Source organism: Podarcis muralis, chromosome 10 (genome assembly GCF_964188315.1).
Source record: "Podarcis muralis chromosome 10, rPodMur119.hap1.1, whole genome shotgun sequence".
Classification (NCBI taxonomy): Eukaryota; Metazoa; Chordata; class Lepidosauria; order Squamata; family Lacertidae; genus Podarcis; species Podarcis muralis.
Genome location: NC_135664.1, coordinates 27,243,927 through 27,263,703, shown reverse-complemented (window position 1 = coordinate 27,263,703; position 19,777 = coordinate 27,243,927). Strand labels below are relative to the sequence as shown.

The 19,777-nt window shown below is 42.1% G+C and overlaps 1 protein-coding gene across 2 annotated transcripts in view; it reads left to right on the top strand.

The window, feature by feature from the left end:
• Window positions 1–19,027, top strand: part of GXYLT1 (glucoside xylosyltransferase 1) — a 35,545-nt gene extending 16,518 nt beyond the window's left edge. For both annotated transcript variants that reach the window (XM_028746099.2, XM_028746100.2), the window contains 5 exons: window positions 1,280–1,405; window positions 7,543–7,794; window positions 11,892–12,015; window positions 13,325–13,497; window positions 15,999–19,027. In XM_028746099.2, the coding sequence (XP_028601932.2) occupies window positions 1,280–1,405; window positions 7,543–7,794; window positions 11,892–12,015; window positions 13,325–13,497; window positions 15,999–16,160 (837 nt within the window). In that variant the 3' untranslated portion in view covers window positions 16,161–19,027. The remainder of the gene's footprint in view (window positions 1–1,279; window positions 1,406–7,542; window positions 7,795–11,891; window positions 12,016–13,324; window positions 13,498–15,998) is intronic.
• Window positions 19,028–19,777: the final 750 nt, after the last annotated feature.

Here is a 19,777-nt window from a genome sequence, read left to right as displayed (position 1 = left end):
GTAGGATTCCCAAAAAATAGACCAGAGGCAATTGTATTTCATCCAGCAGAGCTTTACTGCTACTGAAGGCAAATGAGCATAATGGTCACAAATCCAATACGTTCAGGATTGGCACTGTCCATGAGAAATCCAGTTGCAGCAGACTTAACTTAAACTTACGAAGTCTAAACCTTAACACTAAGTATAGTACTGTACTTTTACATGTATAAGACTAGGTGGTTGTTGTTTTTAAAAAAATTCATGCTAAAAAGTGGGGGTTATCTTATACATGGGTAGTGCATAGGGTGGACATTTGACTGGTTGTTGCCATGGCTGTCAGCGGCTGTTGTCCGTGTTATTGGTTGCTGTGTCAATGGGTGGTGTTGATTGGCCGACGCTGTGGCAGTTGGGCAGGCGATTGACAGCTTCTGCCGGCGCTGGGACAATCCCCCCCAAAAGAAGCTCAACAACTCTGGGCAATCCTCCCCCCCAAAAAAAGCTCAACAAGTTTAGTTTGTACCATCTCCCCCCATTTTTAAAAATTTGAGTCCCCCAAAGTCTTATACATGGGGGCGTGTTATACACAGAAAAGTACAGTATGTACAGAACACAACACTAGAAGGAAAAGAGATAGAAAGAGAAAGTGAAACCAGGCTCCTTCTGGCCTATATTTATAATCAATATGACCTTAATTGGAAGAGATAAGAGAACCAGTTTAAGCCAGCTGTACTCAGCTTCTCTGAAAGAATAACCCAAACATCACGAACCTTCTGCTTGTTTCTTTCACACGGAGAAGCTTCCAGAACCCTCTTGAATTAATTAGAAAAGGAAAGATCCGTACACATCAGAATGATCAGTACTTTCTGTACTAAGAAATGCAAACTGACAGGCATATTCCTGCCCCCCCATGTTGGGAGAAGAGAAAGGTTTTGCCTCTGTCGGATGTAGAGACTGCCTTTTTGCCCTCTGCCATCTGAGCACAGATAGAGCTTAGGCAATGGTGGTGATCCTATGTGGGGTGGATTGTGAGAGAGGACCTCTCTTGTCCACCTGCATGGAGGGAGAGGCTTCTATGTCTCCTGGGAAGGCCCATCCCTGCTTTATCTGATTTGATTTACTTTACTCTGTTAAAATTTTTTTTTTGCTGTTTTATAGCCAGATTGGGAAGTACCGTAGTATGTGCTGAGACCACTCTGAAACTTAGGGTGCCTCTCAAGCTGGAGAGTTGCTTGTGATTTTCTTTTTTTTAATTATTCTTGTTGTATGACTTTAATAAAACTTTGTCATTTCTTTTCCCCAGCTTGATGGTTTGGCGTATCAAGGAAAATTTAATTATACTTTATACCCCATCTCGTTTCCAGCTGAGAATGCAGCTGAATGGAAGAAACTGTTCAAGCCCTGTGCATCTCAGAGGCTTTTCTTGCCAGTAAGTGATGGTGGCTGTGGCAAAATATGTAACTTTTTAAAAATTAGCTTACTTTATCAAATGCAGACTTTATCCAAACACAGTAATCTGGCTTATTTGGGTCTCTCAAATTTGGAGTGCAGGGATATATTTTGCTGCTTGTCTAAATCTATCACGAAGGAATGTCTAGTGCAGGCTTCCGCAAACTCAGTCCTCCAGATGCTTTGAGACTACAATTCCCATCATCCCTGCTCACTGGTCCTGCTAGCTAGGGATTGTGGGAGTTGTAGGCCAAAAACATCTGGAGGGCCAAGTTTGAGGAAGCCTGGTCAAGTGGTCAGTCTGTGTCTTAAGTAGAATGCTGTCCCTTCTCTTTATGCCATTTGGAAGGGATCAGTTGAGCTTGTATGAGAGCCTTTGGAGGAAGAGAAGGCGATTTGAATGCTAGAATCGGGATATTTGTGTGCACTCACACACACATAAATCACACACACACAAAATGCAGGTGGTGCTGTGGGCTAAACCACTGAGCCTCTTGGGCTTGCCGATTGGAAGGTCAGTGGTTCGAATCCCCATGACGGGGTGAAGCTCCCATTGCTCTGTCCCAGCTCCTGCCAACCTAGCAGTTCAAAGGCACACCAGTGCAAGTAGATAAATAGGTACTGCTGCGGCAGGAAGGTAAATGGTTTTTCCGTGCGCTCTGGTTTACGACACGGTGTTCCGTTGCGCCAGAAGCGGTTTAGTCATGCTGGCCACATGACCCAGAAAACTGTCTGTGGACAAACGCCGGCTCCCTTGGCCTGAAAGCAAGATGAGGCCCACAATGCCATAGTCGCCTTTGACTGGACTTAACGGTCAAGGGTTCCTTTATCTTTACTGCACAAGCAAATGTTATTTATTTTATAGGCTGAAGAAGCAGATACAGGGAGCTGAACAAACAGGAACACTGACAGGGAGACAGAATTATGTGTTTCCCACTTCGAATTTATCCTTCCTCATTACGTTCTGCAAGTAACCGAACATTGTATAAATGTTCCATATAAAATAAAAAAGAAATGTTTATTACAGATTTTTTAAAAACCATAGTCAGGTGTTCTGAAAGTATATCCACATGTGCCAGCTCCACCCGCAACATCTTCATGTTGAGTGGGAAGGTCTGAAGGGAAAACTGAGAGTTTATTCGGCTGCGTGTGATGTCACTGAGAAGCTCAGTTCAACTGGAATACTGTATGTGTCCCAAGATGGTTTATGAGTGATAGCCATTGGAGTAAACGGAGAGGAGGAGAGTCCTGGTGTGGAAGCCAGTGCTGGTACAAGGACATGGTACCACAGTCAGGTGCATGTGTCCTTGAACCCGGTACTACATCTAAAGCTACATCTATTAGTCAACCATTTATAGCCCCTTATGAGCCAATGAATCCCTTTCAACAGACTATCCTACCGTAGTAAAAAAACACATCCACTCTTTTGCATTGCTTGAGAAATCTAAGCATGCTCTAATCAGGAAGATGTCCTATTAAGAACTGGATCTGATTAGCTCAGACATTATAATGTTATAACCAAGTACAGTGGTACCTCGGGTTACAGACGCTTCAGGTTACAGACTCTGCTAACCCAGAAATAGCACCTCGTGTTAAGAACTTTGCTTCAGGATGAGAACAGAAATTGGGTGGCGGCGGCGTGGCAGCAGCGGGAGGCTCCATTAGCTAAAGTGGTGCTTCAGGTTAAGAACAGTTTCAGAACGGACCTCCAGAATGAATTAAGTTCTTAACCCAAGGTACCACTGTAGTGGAAAACTTAAGTAATAGGACTCAATTACTGCACTTGAAAATTCATTACCTGTGATATTGTGTTATGCAATGACACTCGTGTATCGTTACATAACAATTTAGGTGACTCTGGATAAGCTTTCCTTATAACTGGATGCATGTTGAGCCCTCAAGTTGTTCAGCTTTCAGAGACGCCTCCAGAACATTGCTCTTTTCCACTCTCACAGGTTGCTGTGGGACCCAGGCTTCTCCTTTGTTTACCACCTGTCCGGTTCCCTAGCCTGTATGCCATGTATAATATTTCCAGGCATCCTCCGCATAGAGGACCCTGCCAGGGCCTCCCAAGAGGGGAGGTTTCCCCATCTGCCCTTTATAAGGTGTACTGGAGGGCTCCTAGCAGCCCTGGATATAGATAAACCTGAACTTTATCAGAGCAGAAGGTTATCTCCCATTTGGACTACTGCAATGCGCTCTACGTGGGGCTACCTTTGAAGGTGACCCGGAAACTACAACTAATCCAGAATGCGGCAGCTAGACTGGTGACTGGGAGCGGCCGCCGAGACCATATAACACCGGTCTTGAAAGACCTACATTGGCTCCCAGTACGTTTCCAAGCACAATTCAGAGTGTTGGTGCTGACCTTTAAAGCCCTAAACGGCCTCGGTCCAGTATATCTGAAGGAGCGTCTCCTCCCCCATCGTTCTGCCCGGACACTGAGGTTCAGTTCCGAGGGCCTTCTGGCGGTTCCCTCACTGCAAGAGGCCAAGTTACAGGGAACCAGGCAGAGGGCCTTCTCGGTAGTGGCGCCCACCCTGTGGAACGCCCTCCCATCAGATGTCAAAGCGATAAACAACTACCTGACATTCAGAAGACATCTGAAGGCAGCCCTGTTCAGGGAAGTTTTTAATATGTGACATTTTTGTGTATTTTTCATCTTTGTTGGAAGCCGCCCAGAGTGGCTGGGGAAACCCAGCCAGATGGGCGGGGTACAAATAATAAATTATTATTATTATTATTATTATTATTATTATTATTATTATTATTATTATAATGCGGAGCCAGATTGGAGCCTGCAGCAGGAAGCAGATTGATCTGGTTCTGTTTGTATTAAATTTTATCCGCACCCAAATCAACGATGCCGGCGCTGCTAGGAACCCAGAGCCCGCTGGTGACCATGGAGTCCTAGGCTCTGATGGAAATTCAGCTGTTCCTTTCTCTAACGCCAGTGTTTTCCACTGTATCTTTTGTATTCCCCCAATCTCGCCTACTTCTCGCTCTCTCGCTAGGTTAGAACACATGGTGTTTTTCTCCATAGGCAAGCCGGGTGTGCTTTGTATCGCCATATAAGCTGGTACCCTGCCTGAAGCCTCTTCCCTGTATCTCTGAAATAGTAACCGACCATATGGTCCAGGCGTTATGGGGGTGGGTAGCATGTGTGGTACACACCCACTAATCATTTTACTCTTTCATACATCTGCATTGACACCCCAAGCTGCAAATTTTTTTTATTCTTTTCAAGCCACTTTGGGGGGGGGGGGGAGCAAAGACTTTAATTACATATTGCTAATCCCTCTCAGCGATCACATTCCTATTGCCATTGCTCAGTTTTGCTTGGGCTGCTGTAAATGCATTCAGTTGTACATGCTTGCAATTCCCGTGGGACTAACGTACGCAGCCCCTCCATGGATACCACTTTAGGAAGCCTGAATAGGACTTCAGAAAAGTGCACGTCTCTATTTATGCTAGGAGCTCCTAGTAGCTTCCAAAATTAAAAGCAATAAAACACAAAAAGTTCTAAAATCTCTAGCAGTATAAAATACTCTGAAATGAGAAAATATCATTAAAACGTCGCCATTTAATTTAACAACATAAAAAAATATATCCATGTTTTTAGCCCATGGGTAGCACTAAATTTTAGCCTGTGGTGAATCACCAGCTGAACCTGCTTACATTATTAGACTCTTATTTTCTATGCTACGCAGTCAATTCACAGATGTGAAAAAATAATTATAGGCTGTTTGTTTGTATTTATTTACACTACACATCCTTTTGATCCTTGGCTATCATAGCTACTAAAATCTTAATTAAAAAAGAGGTAAAGGTAAAGGACCCCTGGGCAGTTAAGTCCAGTCAAAGGCAACTATGGGATGTGGCACTCGTCTCGCTTTCAGGCCGAGGGAGCCGGTGTTTGTCCACAGACAGCTTTCCGGGTCATGTGGCCAGCATGACTAAACCGCTTCTGGCGCAACGGGACACCATGATGGAAGCCAGAGCGCATGGAAACGCCATTTACCTTCCCGCTGCAGCAGTACCCATTTACTTGCACTGGCGTGCCTTTGAACTGCTAGGTTGGCAGGAGCTGGGACAGAGCAACGGGAGCTCACCCCATTGCAGGGATTCGAACCACCGAATTTCCGATCGGCAAGCCCAAGAGGCTCAGTGTTTTAGACCACAACGCCACCCGTGTCCCCCTGCCCACATGACCCGGACAGCTGTCTGCAGACAAATGCTGGCTCCCTCAGTCTGAAAGCGAGAGGAGTGCCGCAACCCCATAGTCGCCTTTGACTGGACTGGGGTCCTTTACCTTTACCTAAAATCTTAATAGAAGGGGATGGACTGGATGGGTCCAGGGAGTGGTCAGTACCTCACACGGGTACCCCAGTGACTTGAAATAGCTGCTGGTGCAACCCATATTGAAGAAGCACTCCCTGGATGCAGAGGTTTTGGAAATTACCATCCGGTCTATTCCTTTCCTGGGCAGGGTAATGGAGAAGGTTGTGGCCAAGCCAGCCACAGCCAAAACTAGGTAAAGGTAATGGGACCTCTGATGATTAGGTCCAGTCGTGGCCGACTCTGGGGTTGTGGTGCTCATCTCGCTTTATTGGCCGAGGGAGCCGGCGTACAGCTTCCGGGTCATGTGGCCAGCATGACTAAGCCGCTTCTGGCGAACCAGAGCAGTGCACAGAAACGCCGTTTACCTTCCCGCCGGAGCAGTACCTATTTATCTACTTGCACCTTGATGTGCTTTCGAACTGCTAGGTTGGCAGGAGCAGGGACCGAGCAACGGGAGCTCACCCCGTCGTGGGGATAAAGCCAAAACTAGAGGAAGTATATTATCTAGATTAGAACAGAGTGGTCCCTCGGCAACATTTGATGTCTTCATCCTAGCCCTTCTGCTGCCTTCCCAAAGCCAGGTAAGTGAGTTGCTGGGCTTTGGGAAGGAGGTGTGAAGGCTCTAACAGGGTCCTAGAGCCTTACGCTTCCTTCCCAAAGCCCAGCACCTTGCTTATCCAGCTTTGGGGGAACGTGGTGTGTCAAATGTTGGCCTCGCCCCCCTTCCCACATGATAAGGCATTGTATGGCCAGCAGATTCCATGTTGGAGTACTCTTTCGTTCCAATTGGTAGGGAAAGTTGGACTGCCCTGATCTAGATTAATTTCAGTCTGGTTTTTGGCACACAAGTAGCCTTGGCTGCCCAATTTGCATTTGATGACTGAAAGATACTGTTCTTGGCAGTCCTGGGATCTCTGTTTTTTAGATTATTTTAAACTTTTAAATAATAATAATAATAATAATAATAATAATAATAATAATGTTTTAATACTGTTTTTAGTTGTTGATGACCTTTCAGGTTTTATTATTGCTCTGAGTGGGATCAGTGCTATTTTTCTAGAAAAAGTATTGCCAGAACTCACCATTCTCTTAGAATAGGATTGGCGCTCACCTGAGTTCTGAGGAGTTCCAGCTGAAAAAAAAAAGCCCTGGGTGGGATATAAATTAAAATCAGATATGTAACTTAATTACTGTTGTCTCTCCAAGTGGCGTACAAGGGATTCAACACAATGAAAATAAAAACCAGTTGAAACTATTAAATCGGAATTCAATTAAAATACCTGCTGGAATAAAATAGACTTCAGTAGTTCAGCAGGGAAGGGGTCCTGTCTGACCTCAGGTAGAAGGGAATTCCTTAAAACTGGGTCTACAATCCTGACTGCACAGCTCCTTGTGTCCAGGAGACATGCCTCTGTTTCATGTGACGCCACAAACTGTTGACTCCCCCAAAGACCTCAGCAATGAGGCAGGAGTATAAGGGATCGAGTGGTTCTTCAGGTATCCTGGGTGCAAATTGTCAAGGGCCTTATAAATTAATACCTGGCCTTGTAGTGTATGAACAGCCAGCGCAAGCTTTTGAGCACTGGAGCTATGTGCTGGTGATAATATGTCCCCACCAACAGTCTAGCTGCAGCATAGAGAGAAGTTTGTCTATTGGTGAGAAATTGATACTGATATTGATACTGATCTGCCTCAGTGGCTTCTTGGTCAAGATGAGTTGTAGCATGGTTAGGGTTTGACTTAAACCCTCTTTCTAAAAACCCATTTCCTTCACAGTTAATACTCAAAGATGTGGACTCTCTGCTCTATGTTGACACGGACATCTTGTTCCTAAGACCTGTCGATGACATTTGGTCCTTCTTGAAAAAATTCAATTCCACTCAAATTGCTGCCATGGCACCTGAACATGAGGAACCTCGCATCGGGTGGTATAACCGTTTTGCCAGGCACCCGTATTATGGAAAGACTGGAATCAATTCTGGAGTAATGTTAATGAATATGACCCGCATAAGAAGAAAACATTTCAAGGTACGTCTTTTGCTTTTCCCATTTCCAGGGTAAGCTTGCTCTCTCCACCGAATGTCTGCAGTTTCACTGACCTCCCAATTTTTCCATACGTTGTTTTTCCTCATCTGCAAGGAAGATCATCCTGCCTAATTTTTCCAAATGGAAGCCTTTTGGTTTATTCCTGGTTTTCCAGACAGGATCTTTCTTCCTTATGGCGTTTCTTCACATGCCACTCAAATAGAACATGGTATCCGTCTTCTTATTGTGAATTACTATCCTGCTAAAGAAATCATGGGAACAGCCTGTTATTAGTGTAGATACTGATCTAACCAGAAGGTGGCGCTGCTACACTGCTTACTACAACCTTCCCACTTCTGTAAAAACACTGCTTGCTTTAGCGCAATGTTGTTCTTAAAGCCTCTTGCTTAATCAGTTCATATAACCTGGACATAAGCCCATGTTTAAATTAGAAAAATTATATTAACTGCTGCTCTACTGCAGCTCTTGACATTATTAAAAGAATACTCAGAGACGCTGGGATAAGTATTAAAATCGGGGGTGTACCTAACAGTTTTGCAGGGATTTTTTGCTTATGGGATGCAATGCAGTGATGGTAAATGGCTGTTATGGGGCACTCTGTTCTTATTTGACAGACTCTTTCTAAAATAGGTTGCCACATGTAGGAATGAAAATCATGGCAGACGAGCAGTAGGTGTGATGAGGCGTCTGTCAGGGCAAGCCTGGGAGCTCTCCTTTATTGAATATTACAAACATTGCCACAGGTGTGCTTGTGGCTGATTGGTTGATACAAACACCTCATCACGCCTACTGCTCGTCTGCCGTGATTTTCATTCCTACAGTCACATTTGCAGAAAATTTAGTATAGCCCTCCAGTCTCATCGTTATCACTTCACTCAGGGTTTCCCAAACTTGTGCCTCCAGCTGCTTTTTGGACTACAACTCCCATCATCCCTAGCTAGTCAGGGGTGGTGGGAATTGTAGTCCAAAAACAGCTGGAGACCCCCAAGTTTGGGAAACTCTGACTGAAATGGTCACCCTTGAAAATGTCATGGGTTTTGCCTTTCCATTGTTTCAGCCATGGAGAATTGATAGCCATTGTATTTGCTTGTTTGGTGTGCTTGAAAAGTGCTCTTAAAATGCTTTTGTGGTCTGCTCAGAGTTGCTTTGGTGTTCACAGTGCAGACTTTAAAACTTTAAGGATGGTATTCAGCTGTGTTTCACTCAGAGCAGATCCATTGAAATTAACACACCTAACTTAGTCATGCTTGTTAATTTCAGTGGGCCTACGTTGAGTAAAGCTTCATTGAATACCACCCTAAGATTTGGCTTCATTTTATTAGTGTGCAGGAGAACTGTCTCGAATAGGAAGTGCTATTTATGTAGCCCTAAAGGTCGGCAGTTCGAATCCCCACGGCGGGATGAGCTCCCGTTGCTCGGTCCCTGCTCCTGCCAACCTAGCAGTTCGAAAGCACATCAAAGTGCAAGTAGATAAATAGGTACCGCTCCAGCGGGAAGGTAAACGGCGTTTCTGTGTGCTGCTCTGGTTCGCCAGAAGCGGCTTAGTCATGCTGGCCACATGACCCGGAAGCTGTATGCCAGCTCCCTCGGCCAATAAAGCAAGATGAGCGCCGCAACCCCAGAGTCGGTCACGACTGGACCTAATGGTCAGGAGTCCCTTTACCTTTAAAGGAGAACCCAATATCAGGGCTGAACTAGATGTGGAACCATTTAAAAAAGGAAATAGCAGGCACAGGTGACCCATTGTGGATCATGACCCTGGTGGATAGGGTAAGAAGACGCCTAATTTGCTCCCATCGCACCCCGATCCAGATCGGGGCAGAACTCCCATTCACACCATTTGAAACTTTTCTTCCAATACAAACAGCAAGTGTGAGGCCCCAATCTGTATTGCGGGTACAAAGAGCTAAGACCTTCTTACCCCACAAGCCAAGGTCTGATCTCGATCTGGCCTTCTACACTAGGCATTTACTTCTAAAAACCCACTCATGTAATTGCATGAAAGGTGCTGTACTGCATTTAGTTTCACTCTTCCTTCCAGGGAGAGGCTGTGTTTTCTTGCTAGGCTTACAGTTGGCTAGTTTGAAAAAGGAAACCCCAAACAAGAATTCCTTGATTTTTAAACAAGAAAAACACAGCTCGGCATGTTCAGACACATTTCATATGTTGCCAGAGAAGGGTTCCTGGAGGGGAGGAAAATATGCTTTCCAACCATGTGTTGTCATCTGCTCCTTTACACCTGACTGGTTAAGGAGCACAGGGAACACCTGTGAGAACTGAGAGGAGACATTAATTCTGAATATTTTACCTAAAAACTATTTTATCTTATTTTATCGGAATACAAACTAAGCACTATTCTGTTTACACATCATACCCAAAGCAAAGGGGGTCTGTTAGTATCAGTGACTAACAACCACAAATGGTATTCGCTTTTATTTGAAAAATAGTCTTTACTAAAAAACATTTGAATGCCACAAAAGAGAGTACTGCATTCTTATTTCTTGCCATTTCACTATTTATATTCCGTACCCTTCTTGTCTTTCTGTTCATTAGCCCCAGTATCTCTGGGCTTCTTGCAGCAGCTGAATGAATTTGTTCCTTGTTTTGTATGATTAGCCACAGATATGAACTGTAGTAGCTGAGGCTTGTTGACTTAAAAAAAATAATAATCACAGTTTTAAAACTGAATTTAGCTAGTCATGGTATGTATGTCACATTTATTCATTTACTCATGTATTTAGTGTTCTTATTACCTGCCCTTGAACCAAAGGTCCTAGGGCGATTTATGTGATTTTTATTATTATTTTAAAAAAACAGAACCTCAAAATCACAGTAAAATCAGCAGCTGCGCATAATAGTAGGCATGGAGGAAACTAAATGCCACCTCGCCCCACACTTCCAAAAACCTGAACAAAAAGGTGCATCTTGACCTACTGATTAAAGCTATAAGCCAGGACAGGATCCACCTTGGAGGGACGGGCATTCTGTAATCTAGGGGCTACTGCTGAAAAGGCCCTTCCATGGGCCACTGACCCTTCAACCACAATTGGTGCTGGTGTTGAAAGCAGGGCTTTCCAAGCCTACCAAAACTATCAAGTCAATATCGGTGGAGACATTCCTTCAGATATTTGGGGCCAAAGCCATCTAAGATTTTTATACATTAATAAGAGCACCTTGAATTGGACCCAGAAGCAAATTGGCAAGCAGTGTATCTACCCTTTTAGACTGATGTACAGTGGTACCTCGGGTTACATACACTTCAGGTTACATACGCTTCAGGTTACAGACTCTGCTAACCCAGAAATAGTGCTTCAGGTTAAGAACTTTGCTTCAGGATGAGAACAGAAATCGTGCTCCGGCGGCTCGGCGGCAGCAGGAGGCCCCATTAGCTAAAGTGGTGCTTCAGGTTAAGAACAGTTTCAGGTTAAGAACGGACCTCCGGAACGAATTAAGTACTTAACCTGAGTTACCACTGTAATGTGCATCTGGTCTGTGGCACCTGTCAGTACTGTGGCTGACACATTCTGCACCAGTTGCAGCTTCTTCTGGGGCAGAACCATAGGTGTCAGCTTTTCCCTTTTCTTGCGAGGAATCCTATTCATAATAAGGGAATTTCCTTTTGAAAAAGGGAAACGTTGACAGCTATGGGCAGAACATATAAAGTGCATTACAATAGTCCATTAAGTAAATTTTCAGGAGCACGTTGCTGAATTTTTCTTATTATTATCATCGTGTATAGTGAAATGAAACACACAAAGGCAGGTGAGTGGTCAACCAAGCCTCAAAGTTTGCCTAAATGTGAACGCCTTTAACCTATTTATTTCATCTCAGAACCCAAGGCACTATATACATGGTTCCCAGGCTGCCGCTCATCCAGGCACTGACCAGACCCAGATCTGCATAGCTTTAGCAAGGTGGCAGCCTACTTTGCCTTCAAACCATAAGTTAAATCCTAAAAGGGACTGGACACATTGCGTAAAGTGGCTCTTAATTAAAACAGAGTTCCAAAAGATAGATTTCAAAATCTATTATATTTCAGTCTTGGCTCTAATATTGCTCATTTGTGTTTGATGTTGAAGAATGATATGACCACAGCACGGTTACGGTGGGAAGAAATTCTGATGCCGTTGCTGAAAAAATATAAGTTGAACATAACATGGGGCGATCAGGATCTTCTGAACATTATGTTTTTTCATAATCCAGGTAAGCTGCTTTTTTTTAGAATGCCCTTCCAATCTTGCCTATCCATATGCTACTGCTATCACACCATAGAGGTGGGTATGGTTCCATCCCCAAAATGTGTCTGGTTAATTTCCCTATGCCTTCTCATCTCTATCACAGAACACCTTTATTTGAAATTAACCCCCTATGAGCTTTTTCTATAAGAGCACTTCCATACTAATCAAGTTTCAGTTTGTACTACAGCTGCTGTAGAATGGCTGCTATCAAATTCTACCCAAGAAACAGATTTGGTGTGGTTTTGCTTGTGTGGTTGAGATCTCGTTTGAATTGGAGTGGGGCTAATTGGAATCTCGATCATTTCTGGTTCACGATATAAGCCAGGATTTCCCCACAGAATTTCACTTATTTCTAATTTGCTTTCTTTCATGTGACTGAGTGAAAACAAGGGCTGGGAAACTATTTGATAAATAGAGAGCGTTTGTTGAGCTCCAAAGAGCTTTCAACATGGGTTAGGCTTCGGTTAATATGGTAGTTCTTGAAACATTGTACAGACAAGTTCATTTTGGGGCTCCAGTGACATGGATGTAGTAGGAACTCTGTGCCATTTTTTGTTGACTTGCCCACTACCTAAAGTTGTGTTAAAATCACATCTTCCCTTGGGGCTACTTAAGACCTATGTGCCCCAAGGGAAGTCAGAAGCCAAGAAATCCAGGCCAAAGGAACACATAGCCAACACCTTCTGAAAAGGAACGTCAACAGCCTGAGGTGACTGTTGGGGCAGCCCCACTTTCCCTGGGGTTGTGTAAGAGCTGTGGACCCTGGCATCAGCTTCTGAAGTAGGTCCGAGAGTATTTTATACCAGTGTATTGAAATTTGGTGCCTTGGCAGAAAGGTGGCATACAAATGAATAGTTGGGGTAGCTTTGAATAAGACTGAATACATTTAGTGAAATTACAGTTGGCTAGTAGAAATCAGATTAATAAGGGTAAAGTGACTGTATGCATGGCTGGCTTGTTAGGGGTTTATATAATATATTTAATTAAAATATTGGGAGAGATCCATCATAGTATGAGGGGGCCTCTCCTCTCTTCCACCCTCACAGCCCCCCATATACCCCAATTTCTGGAGAGTTGAGGGTTGAAAGGGGGTGGGAAGGGAGAAAAGAAACCAGACGTTTCATTGCACGAACAGATTTCCCTTGTGCAAGCAGGTAGACATCATTGTATGATTACTATTGTCTTCTGTTGATAAGCCACCAAAAGTTAGAAAGGAACTTGAAACTAATTAATGGCTTACCTGTAATCACTGCAATGTTGTTGTTTTTGCACAGAAAGCCTTTTTGTTTTTCCTTGCCAATGGAACTATCGGCCTGACCACTGTATTTATGGAAGCAACTGTCAGCAGGTTGATCAAGAAGGAATATTCATCCTCCACGGAAACAGAGGGGTTTACCATGACGATAAACAGCCAGCTTTTCGAGCTGTGTACGATGCAATAAGAAATGTAAGTTTTTTAATCTCCAATCTGGTATATGAATTGACATCTCTATTATTGTTAACTTCTAGAATTAAGAACAATCGTTTGAAATCTTACTCAGTCCTTTTTTTATGCATCTGTCTTTTTAACTTTCCAGTTAATATGAACGCAACCAGGTCCTCATACTTCATTTGACCAATAATTATTAACTAACCTGCAAAGTGCACATTTTGAGAACTTTATACTGAAGTTTCAGGAGCGCTTTCTATAAAAGATCTTACTATCTAAGAGTAGCATAAGTACATAAAGTTAGATCTAAGTTTGGAAAGAAAGAGATATTGTGGACTTCTTGAAGTTTGGAGTCTATTGATTTAGGTTTTGAACATATTGGCTTCCAATATCTGCAAAAGAGGAGAGAGACCCCCTGTGGTCTTAAGGGTTGCAACCTTTGGCTGCAATCCTGAATGGTGCTAAGCTTGAATTTAAACTTCAGCATGATGAAGCACAACATTGGGCTCTAAAACATGGCAGCATCTCCTTTCCCCATATATGCCTGCAAGCTCTAAGGAACTTGCACTGTTTCAGGTGGCTCATAATTCTCATTCTGCAGTTATAAGAAATCAGTCTTTTAGTGTGGTGTCACCTATGATTTGGAAGTCTCTGTCCAGTGACATCACACACAGGCCTCTTTGCTTTACAGTCGTACCTTGGTTTTCAAACAGTTTAGTTCTCAAATGTTTTGGCTCCCGAACGCCGCAAACCCGGAAGTGACTGTTCCGGTTTGCGAACTATTTTTGGAATGTCCGAAGGGGCTTCCGCGGCTTCCAATTGGCTGCAGGATTTTCCTGCAGCCAATCAGAAGCCGCACTTTGGTTTCCGAACATTTTGGAAGTCTAATGGACTTCTGGAACGGATTCAGTTTGACTTCCAAGGTACGACTGTACTCTGTTTGGCGCCTGGTTAAACCACTTTTTGCTAAAGCAAGCCTATTCAGACATATAGATGTCATTGTGGTTTTATCTCTTTTACTGTTAATTTAAACAAAATAATAATTTCTAATTGTTCTCAACTGTTCTTTATTGATAATTTTAATATTTCTTGTAAACTGCTTAGAGGTTTTACCTCAGTCAAGCGATATATAAATGTTGTTAACTGCATTAAAAAATAAACAGAAGTTCAGTTTTAGTAAATGCTGGTAGTTTCCAGAAGTTCACTAACAAACCACAATGGAGGCGTTACCAGAAGTGCCTTAGACAATTCTTCTGTTCCCATTTTATTGTTGAAATTAGTAAGCAGTGCTTCGATACTGGAAAGCTCCATTTTATTCTCTCTCCAAACTCTTATTCCTGTCTCATATCTGTATAATTTAGTTACTTTAATTTGTGCAGTTTGTAATATATAAATGCACGTGCAAGTCTTTCATGCTTGGCATAACTGTTCAGCTTTCTTGTTCTGCAAATAAGGTTTCTAATAAACTATTTATCAGTATATCAGCATACTCACTGAAGAGCTGTAAAACGTAGCAATGTTGCTTATTTTAATGTTCATCCTATCTTGCATATAACCTTCAAAGATCAATAGTATATTTTAATGGTGCTTTGTTGCATGTTGTCATATAGGTATAAAAATGAAGAAAAGTACTATTGGGGGACTTAGAATGCACTACACCGAAAGAAAATGTGGTCTCATAAAAATACAATTTCTTTGTTCCTTTGAGTATTGCCAGAAAAATATTAAGAAAAGAAAATCTCTCAGCTTTATTTATGATCAGCTTTTGTTTATGCATAACACATAGAAAAGATGTAGATCAATACTGACCTGATGCCAGCAAGATTAGCAAAATTATTTTATTTTGAAATGTTAAGTTAGCATATTACTTGGTTTCTAATGTAGTAAAATAACCTGTAACTCTGGATTAATGACTGTTTTTACTTCAGGTTTCCATTAAATACTGTGTATGCTTGTACATAATTCAGTTTAATGAAGCTGCCCCATCTTTAATGGTACTATAGATTACTCTTTTTCTACTGTTTCAACTCAATAAGAGCCATATATTATTTTAAAGAATGTCATACTGAGATAATTATACACATTTCAGGCCAAAGCTACAACGTGGCAAGCATGTGATCATGTAAATTAACCCATTAATTTAGGTGCCTGACATTCATTTTCAGATTTGTTTGCCTGAATAGTTACGTTGATTTTTTTTTTTTTCAGGCTTGTTTCCTGTGCAAAAACCATTTTGCATTCATTTAAGCTGACAGTAATTGGATGTTTTGAGTAATCAAAATATATTGCAAACTTGCCAGAGGTCTTTACGTATTACACTGTGTTAAGAATATTGCCACCTTTTCACTAGTTCTTGTCTTAAGTACGACTCGTATACAGGGAGACTTTTGTAAAGCTGAATATTTAGCGCAACAATGGAAAGCCGTTTTAGAATTGTTTTGGCCAAAGCAGTACTGTTTGGGTTGTTTTGCTAACTGTGACTTGTTAATACAGCATTTATAATTTCCTCTTCCCCCCAGTATTCATTTGGTGATGACTTGGTACACGCCTTGTTGATACCCCTTGAACTGGAGCTACAAAAGACGCAGCACACTTACTGTGGAAGAATATACAAAGTATTCACAAAGCAGCTAACCAAAAGCATAAGGGACATTTGCGATAGAAGATCTAAAGGAAGGTGATCATCATAGGCTCCCCAAACTTTTGAATTAAACAACACAGATGTGAGAGAATATATGATGCCTGAAGGATATTCATGAAAGAAACAGCACATTGCTCTAATCAGTTGTTATGTCGAGAAGTATGCTGAGAACTATCTCCCAGTGTGGACAAAATGAAGATGCCGTTCTTCTTGAAGAATTCTCTGCAGGAAGAAAAGCACACTGCAGAGAACTGTTTGAAGTTCAGTTAGTACACATTTTCACAACGGTGAATTGTAACTGAGTCAAGTGTTGCAGAGTTTTGCATTCAGGTTTTCCCCTCTATATAATATAATTCAGTTTCTTTATAACCTCAAATGCGTCAGATACAAATGAAGGTCTTTATACTGTATAAATGACTGTACACTTTGTCATTCCTAATCTCAAATTCTGATAAAACTGTGAACATTGCCGTAACGGAGTCAGCACTAACCTCACTTTAAAAGCGTGAGAACAAATTGTTTACAAATCTCAGAAGTTATTCCGTTTTCAGAGGAATGTGTTATGACTGATGACAATCTATATGTGCCTTTGTCTTCATCTCTTGTATTTTACAATATTTTGACAATCATGTTTTACTTTTTTTTAGATGTAAGCTGCACCGAATAACAGGACTTCCACTCTAGAACTAAATACCTAGTGGAAGCAAAGCTAGTGTCATATGTAGTTAATAATATATTGGCTTTAAACCAGGATTGGGGAATCTGTGGCGCTGTCCATGAGCATTGGCCATGCTGGATGGGACTGATGACAACTGGGATCCAACAGCATCTGGAAGGCAACAGGTTCCCCACTCCTATAAACAAAAGCTGGGATCCAAAGATCTACATAGGCATGCTAAAGAGCTTGGCCCAGTTAGACTTCTTTGTCCTCAACCCCTTGAACAGTGGACCTCGTTTCCATATCTCAAACCAGTTTTGGAAGCCTTAACAGCATCAGACGCAATTTGCAACATGGCGTGAAGGCTGTGGTTTGAGAAGTCCATTCCCAGAGCCCCTTTACAAGTCCAGAGCTAGTGTGATTCTTTGGGTCCCGACCAACATTTTAACATGGTAGAACTCAACGCCAAAATAATATGGCTAGATTTACTAAGGCAAAATATGATATAGATTTTATATAGTTTTTATTAAATTTGAATAAGATTTTTATATATTCTTACTGGCCCTTCTGGAAGAAGGAAAAAAACATGTTGTGAAATATACTATAGTTTATTATGAAAATATTTTATTCACTCAGCTCCACGTACAGTAGGCTTAGTCATAGAATAATGATGTGTGGATGGGCTGCTACTCATCCTGATTTGACAGTTGTTTGCTTACCAAATAGTTATTGTATATTTTGCAACAAAGCTTTAAAATGATTGGCCAGAATCTGTGCTGTTACAAGTGTCTTGATTTCAGTGGAACCATAATATGGCGCTCTTGTTATAATGTTGGTTTGGAATTAATATGTTTGCTATAGCAATAGTAATTAATGACTGCAAAATGTTTTACTGCATAAAATGCTATTTTCATTACAGTACTTAATTATTATAATATTATACATATAGTGAGAATGAAGTTGGTCATATCGGAACATGGAAGTTATCCCTCCTTGTCTAACTGGATCTAGCTTTCTTGCAGGGGTGAGACACCTGGGATCATCCAGATTTTACTGGAGTATAGTACCTAACAACCCTGATCTCTGGAGCAGATCAGAGCTGGAGTTCAGTAACATCTGGAGGGCCCCAGTTTCCTCATCCCTCTTCTTCTGTTTTGGCATAGGCTGACATCTCAGAACTTAGCATCCCCAGCTGCTAAAAGAGTGAACTCTAAAAATGTAATGCATCCTTTACTCTCCCTACTGCAGCTCCTACTATTTAGCACAGAGAACATTTAGAAAAGGGCATATGCATTGCCATGCTAAGATGTGAAACCTCTGCTGTTATTGAATGACAGGTGGGACCTGCAGCAAAATCTTGCAGTGTATCTGCTCTAACAGTTCTGGGTGCCAGCCAGCCACGATCATTTGACTCTCCCTTTTACCAGTTTCCCTTTCCAATTGACACAGAATATTCCATGGCTACTGGGCATGCTAAGTCATCTATGGACTGATTCTTCTTCTTTTTGTGGCGGGGTAGGGATTTGACCCTTAGGTTTAAAAACAATTTTTGTACCTCTGCAAACCTTGGGATTTCCCCCACCTTCCTGAGCATGCTGATGCCTCCTTTTGTTTCCCAGTGACTCTGTTTCAGCTTAAAACCTGTTAGCACTCACCAGCAGAGTTCACTATTAGAGGGATGATAATTGACTGGTGAAAATTAATGCTACATCTCATTTTTAGTTGTTAATTTTAGTTGACAAAAGCTGGCGCGCCCCAAGTTTACTTCAGTTTGCAGATGTTAAAAAAGCAGGGGAGAATTATTTCAGAAAATAATTTGGCAATGGGTCACCTTTCTCATCCATCTTTTGGAATGCTGTTTGCATGTTTGTCCCAGTGAATGCCACACTAAGAGCAAAATATACCTTCATATTTTGGAAACTCATTTGGCTCATTGAAAGGAATTACCTTATTCTTTTCGTGTCTCACTGTTCATAACTGTAGCTTGAGTAGTAAGTGTCTTGATGTCTTGCTAAATTTATTTATGTACCTTTATAGATTGCTCAATTGTTCAGATTTCTAAGTGATGAAAAAGCTCATTTTAATACTGAAACATGGGTATAGATAAGAATTAAGTTCTATGAAGTCATGCTGTAAGTTTACTTTAATAGTGTACATGTTCTCTTAGAAAATGGACACAACTGGAGGCCAGTTGGCTCCTATGCGAAGCATTGTTACAATTATTTTTACATAAACTGTGTTTTGTATTACTCTGCTTCTTGTTTGTTCTTTTAGGAAGTTGCCACTGGGTGGTATATCTTGACACTCAAACTATAACATTAGGGTGTCAAATGGGGTGGGTATCTTGCATTCCTCTGGGTTTAAATGTCTAACCAGGCCTCACCCTCATGCCAAAATATTCCCACTTGTTCTGTATGTTGGACAACTACAGATGTAATACATGTTGCCATCGTTCAGTTTCTGCTACTTCCATTAGGTCATTTGCCCCATGCTCTCTGTTGAGTATGATGAGAGATGCCAACCTTAACTTTCCCGGCAAGGAAAGCTGAATCCCGACAATTCTAATTGGGATAACTTTCTAGTTTTATTTTTATGCCAAAATATGGTGGCCAGAGACAGTATCCAGCAAAATAGTTCCATTGGCGCAAGGATTTCCGTTTGGGCAATGGAAACCCCCTTCCAAATGGAACCCCCATAAGCAATTAAGGCAAGGTAAAGGTAAAGGGACCCCTGACCATTAGGTCCAGTTGTGGCTGACTCGGGGGTTGCGCGCTCATCTCGCTTTATTGGCCGAGGGAGCTGGCGTAGAGCTTCCGGGTCATGTGCCCAGCATGACTAAGCCGCTTCTGGCGAACCAGAGCGGCACACGGAAACACCGTTTACCTTCCCGTGGAGCGGTACCTATTTATCTACTTGCACTTTGACGTGCTTTCGAACTGCTAGGTTGGCAGGAGCAGGGACCGAGCAACGGGAGCTCACCCCGTCATGGGGATTTGAAC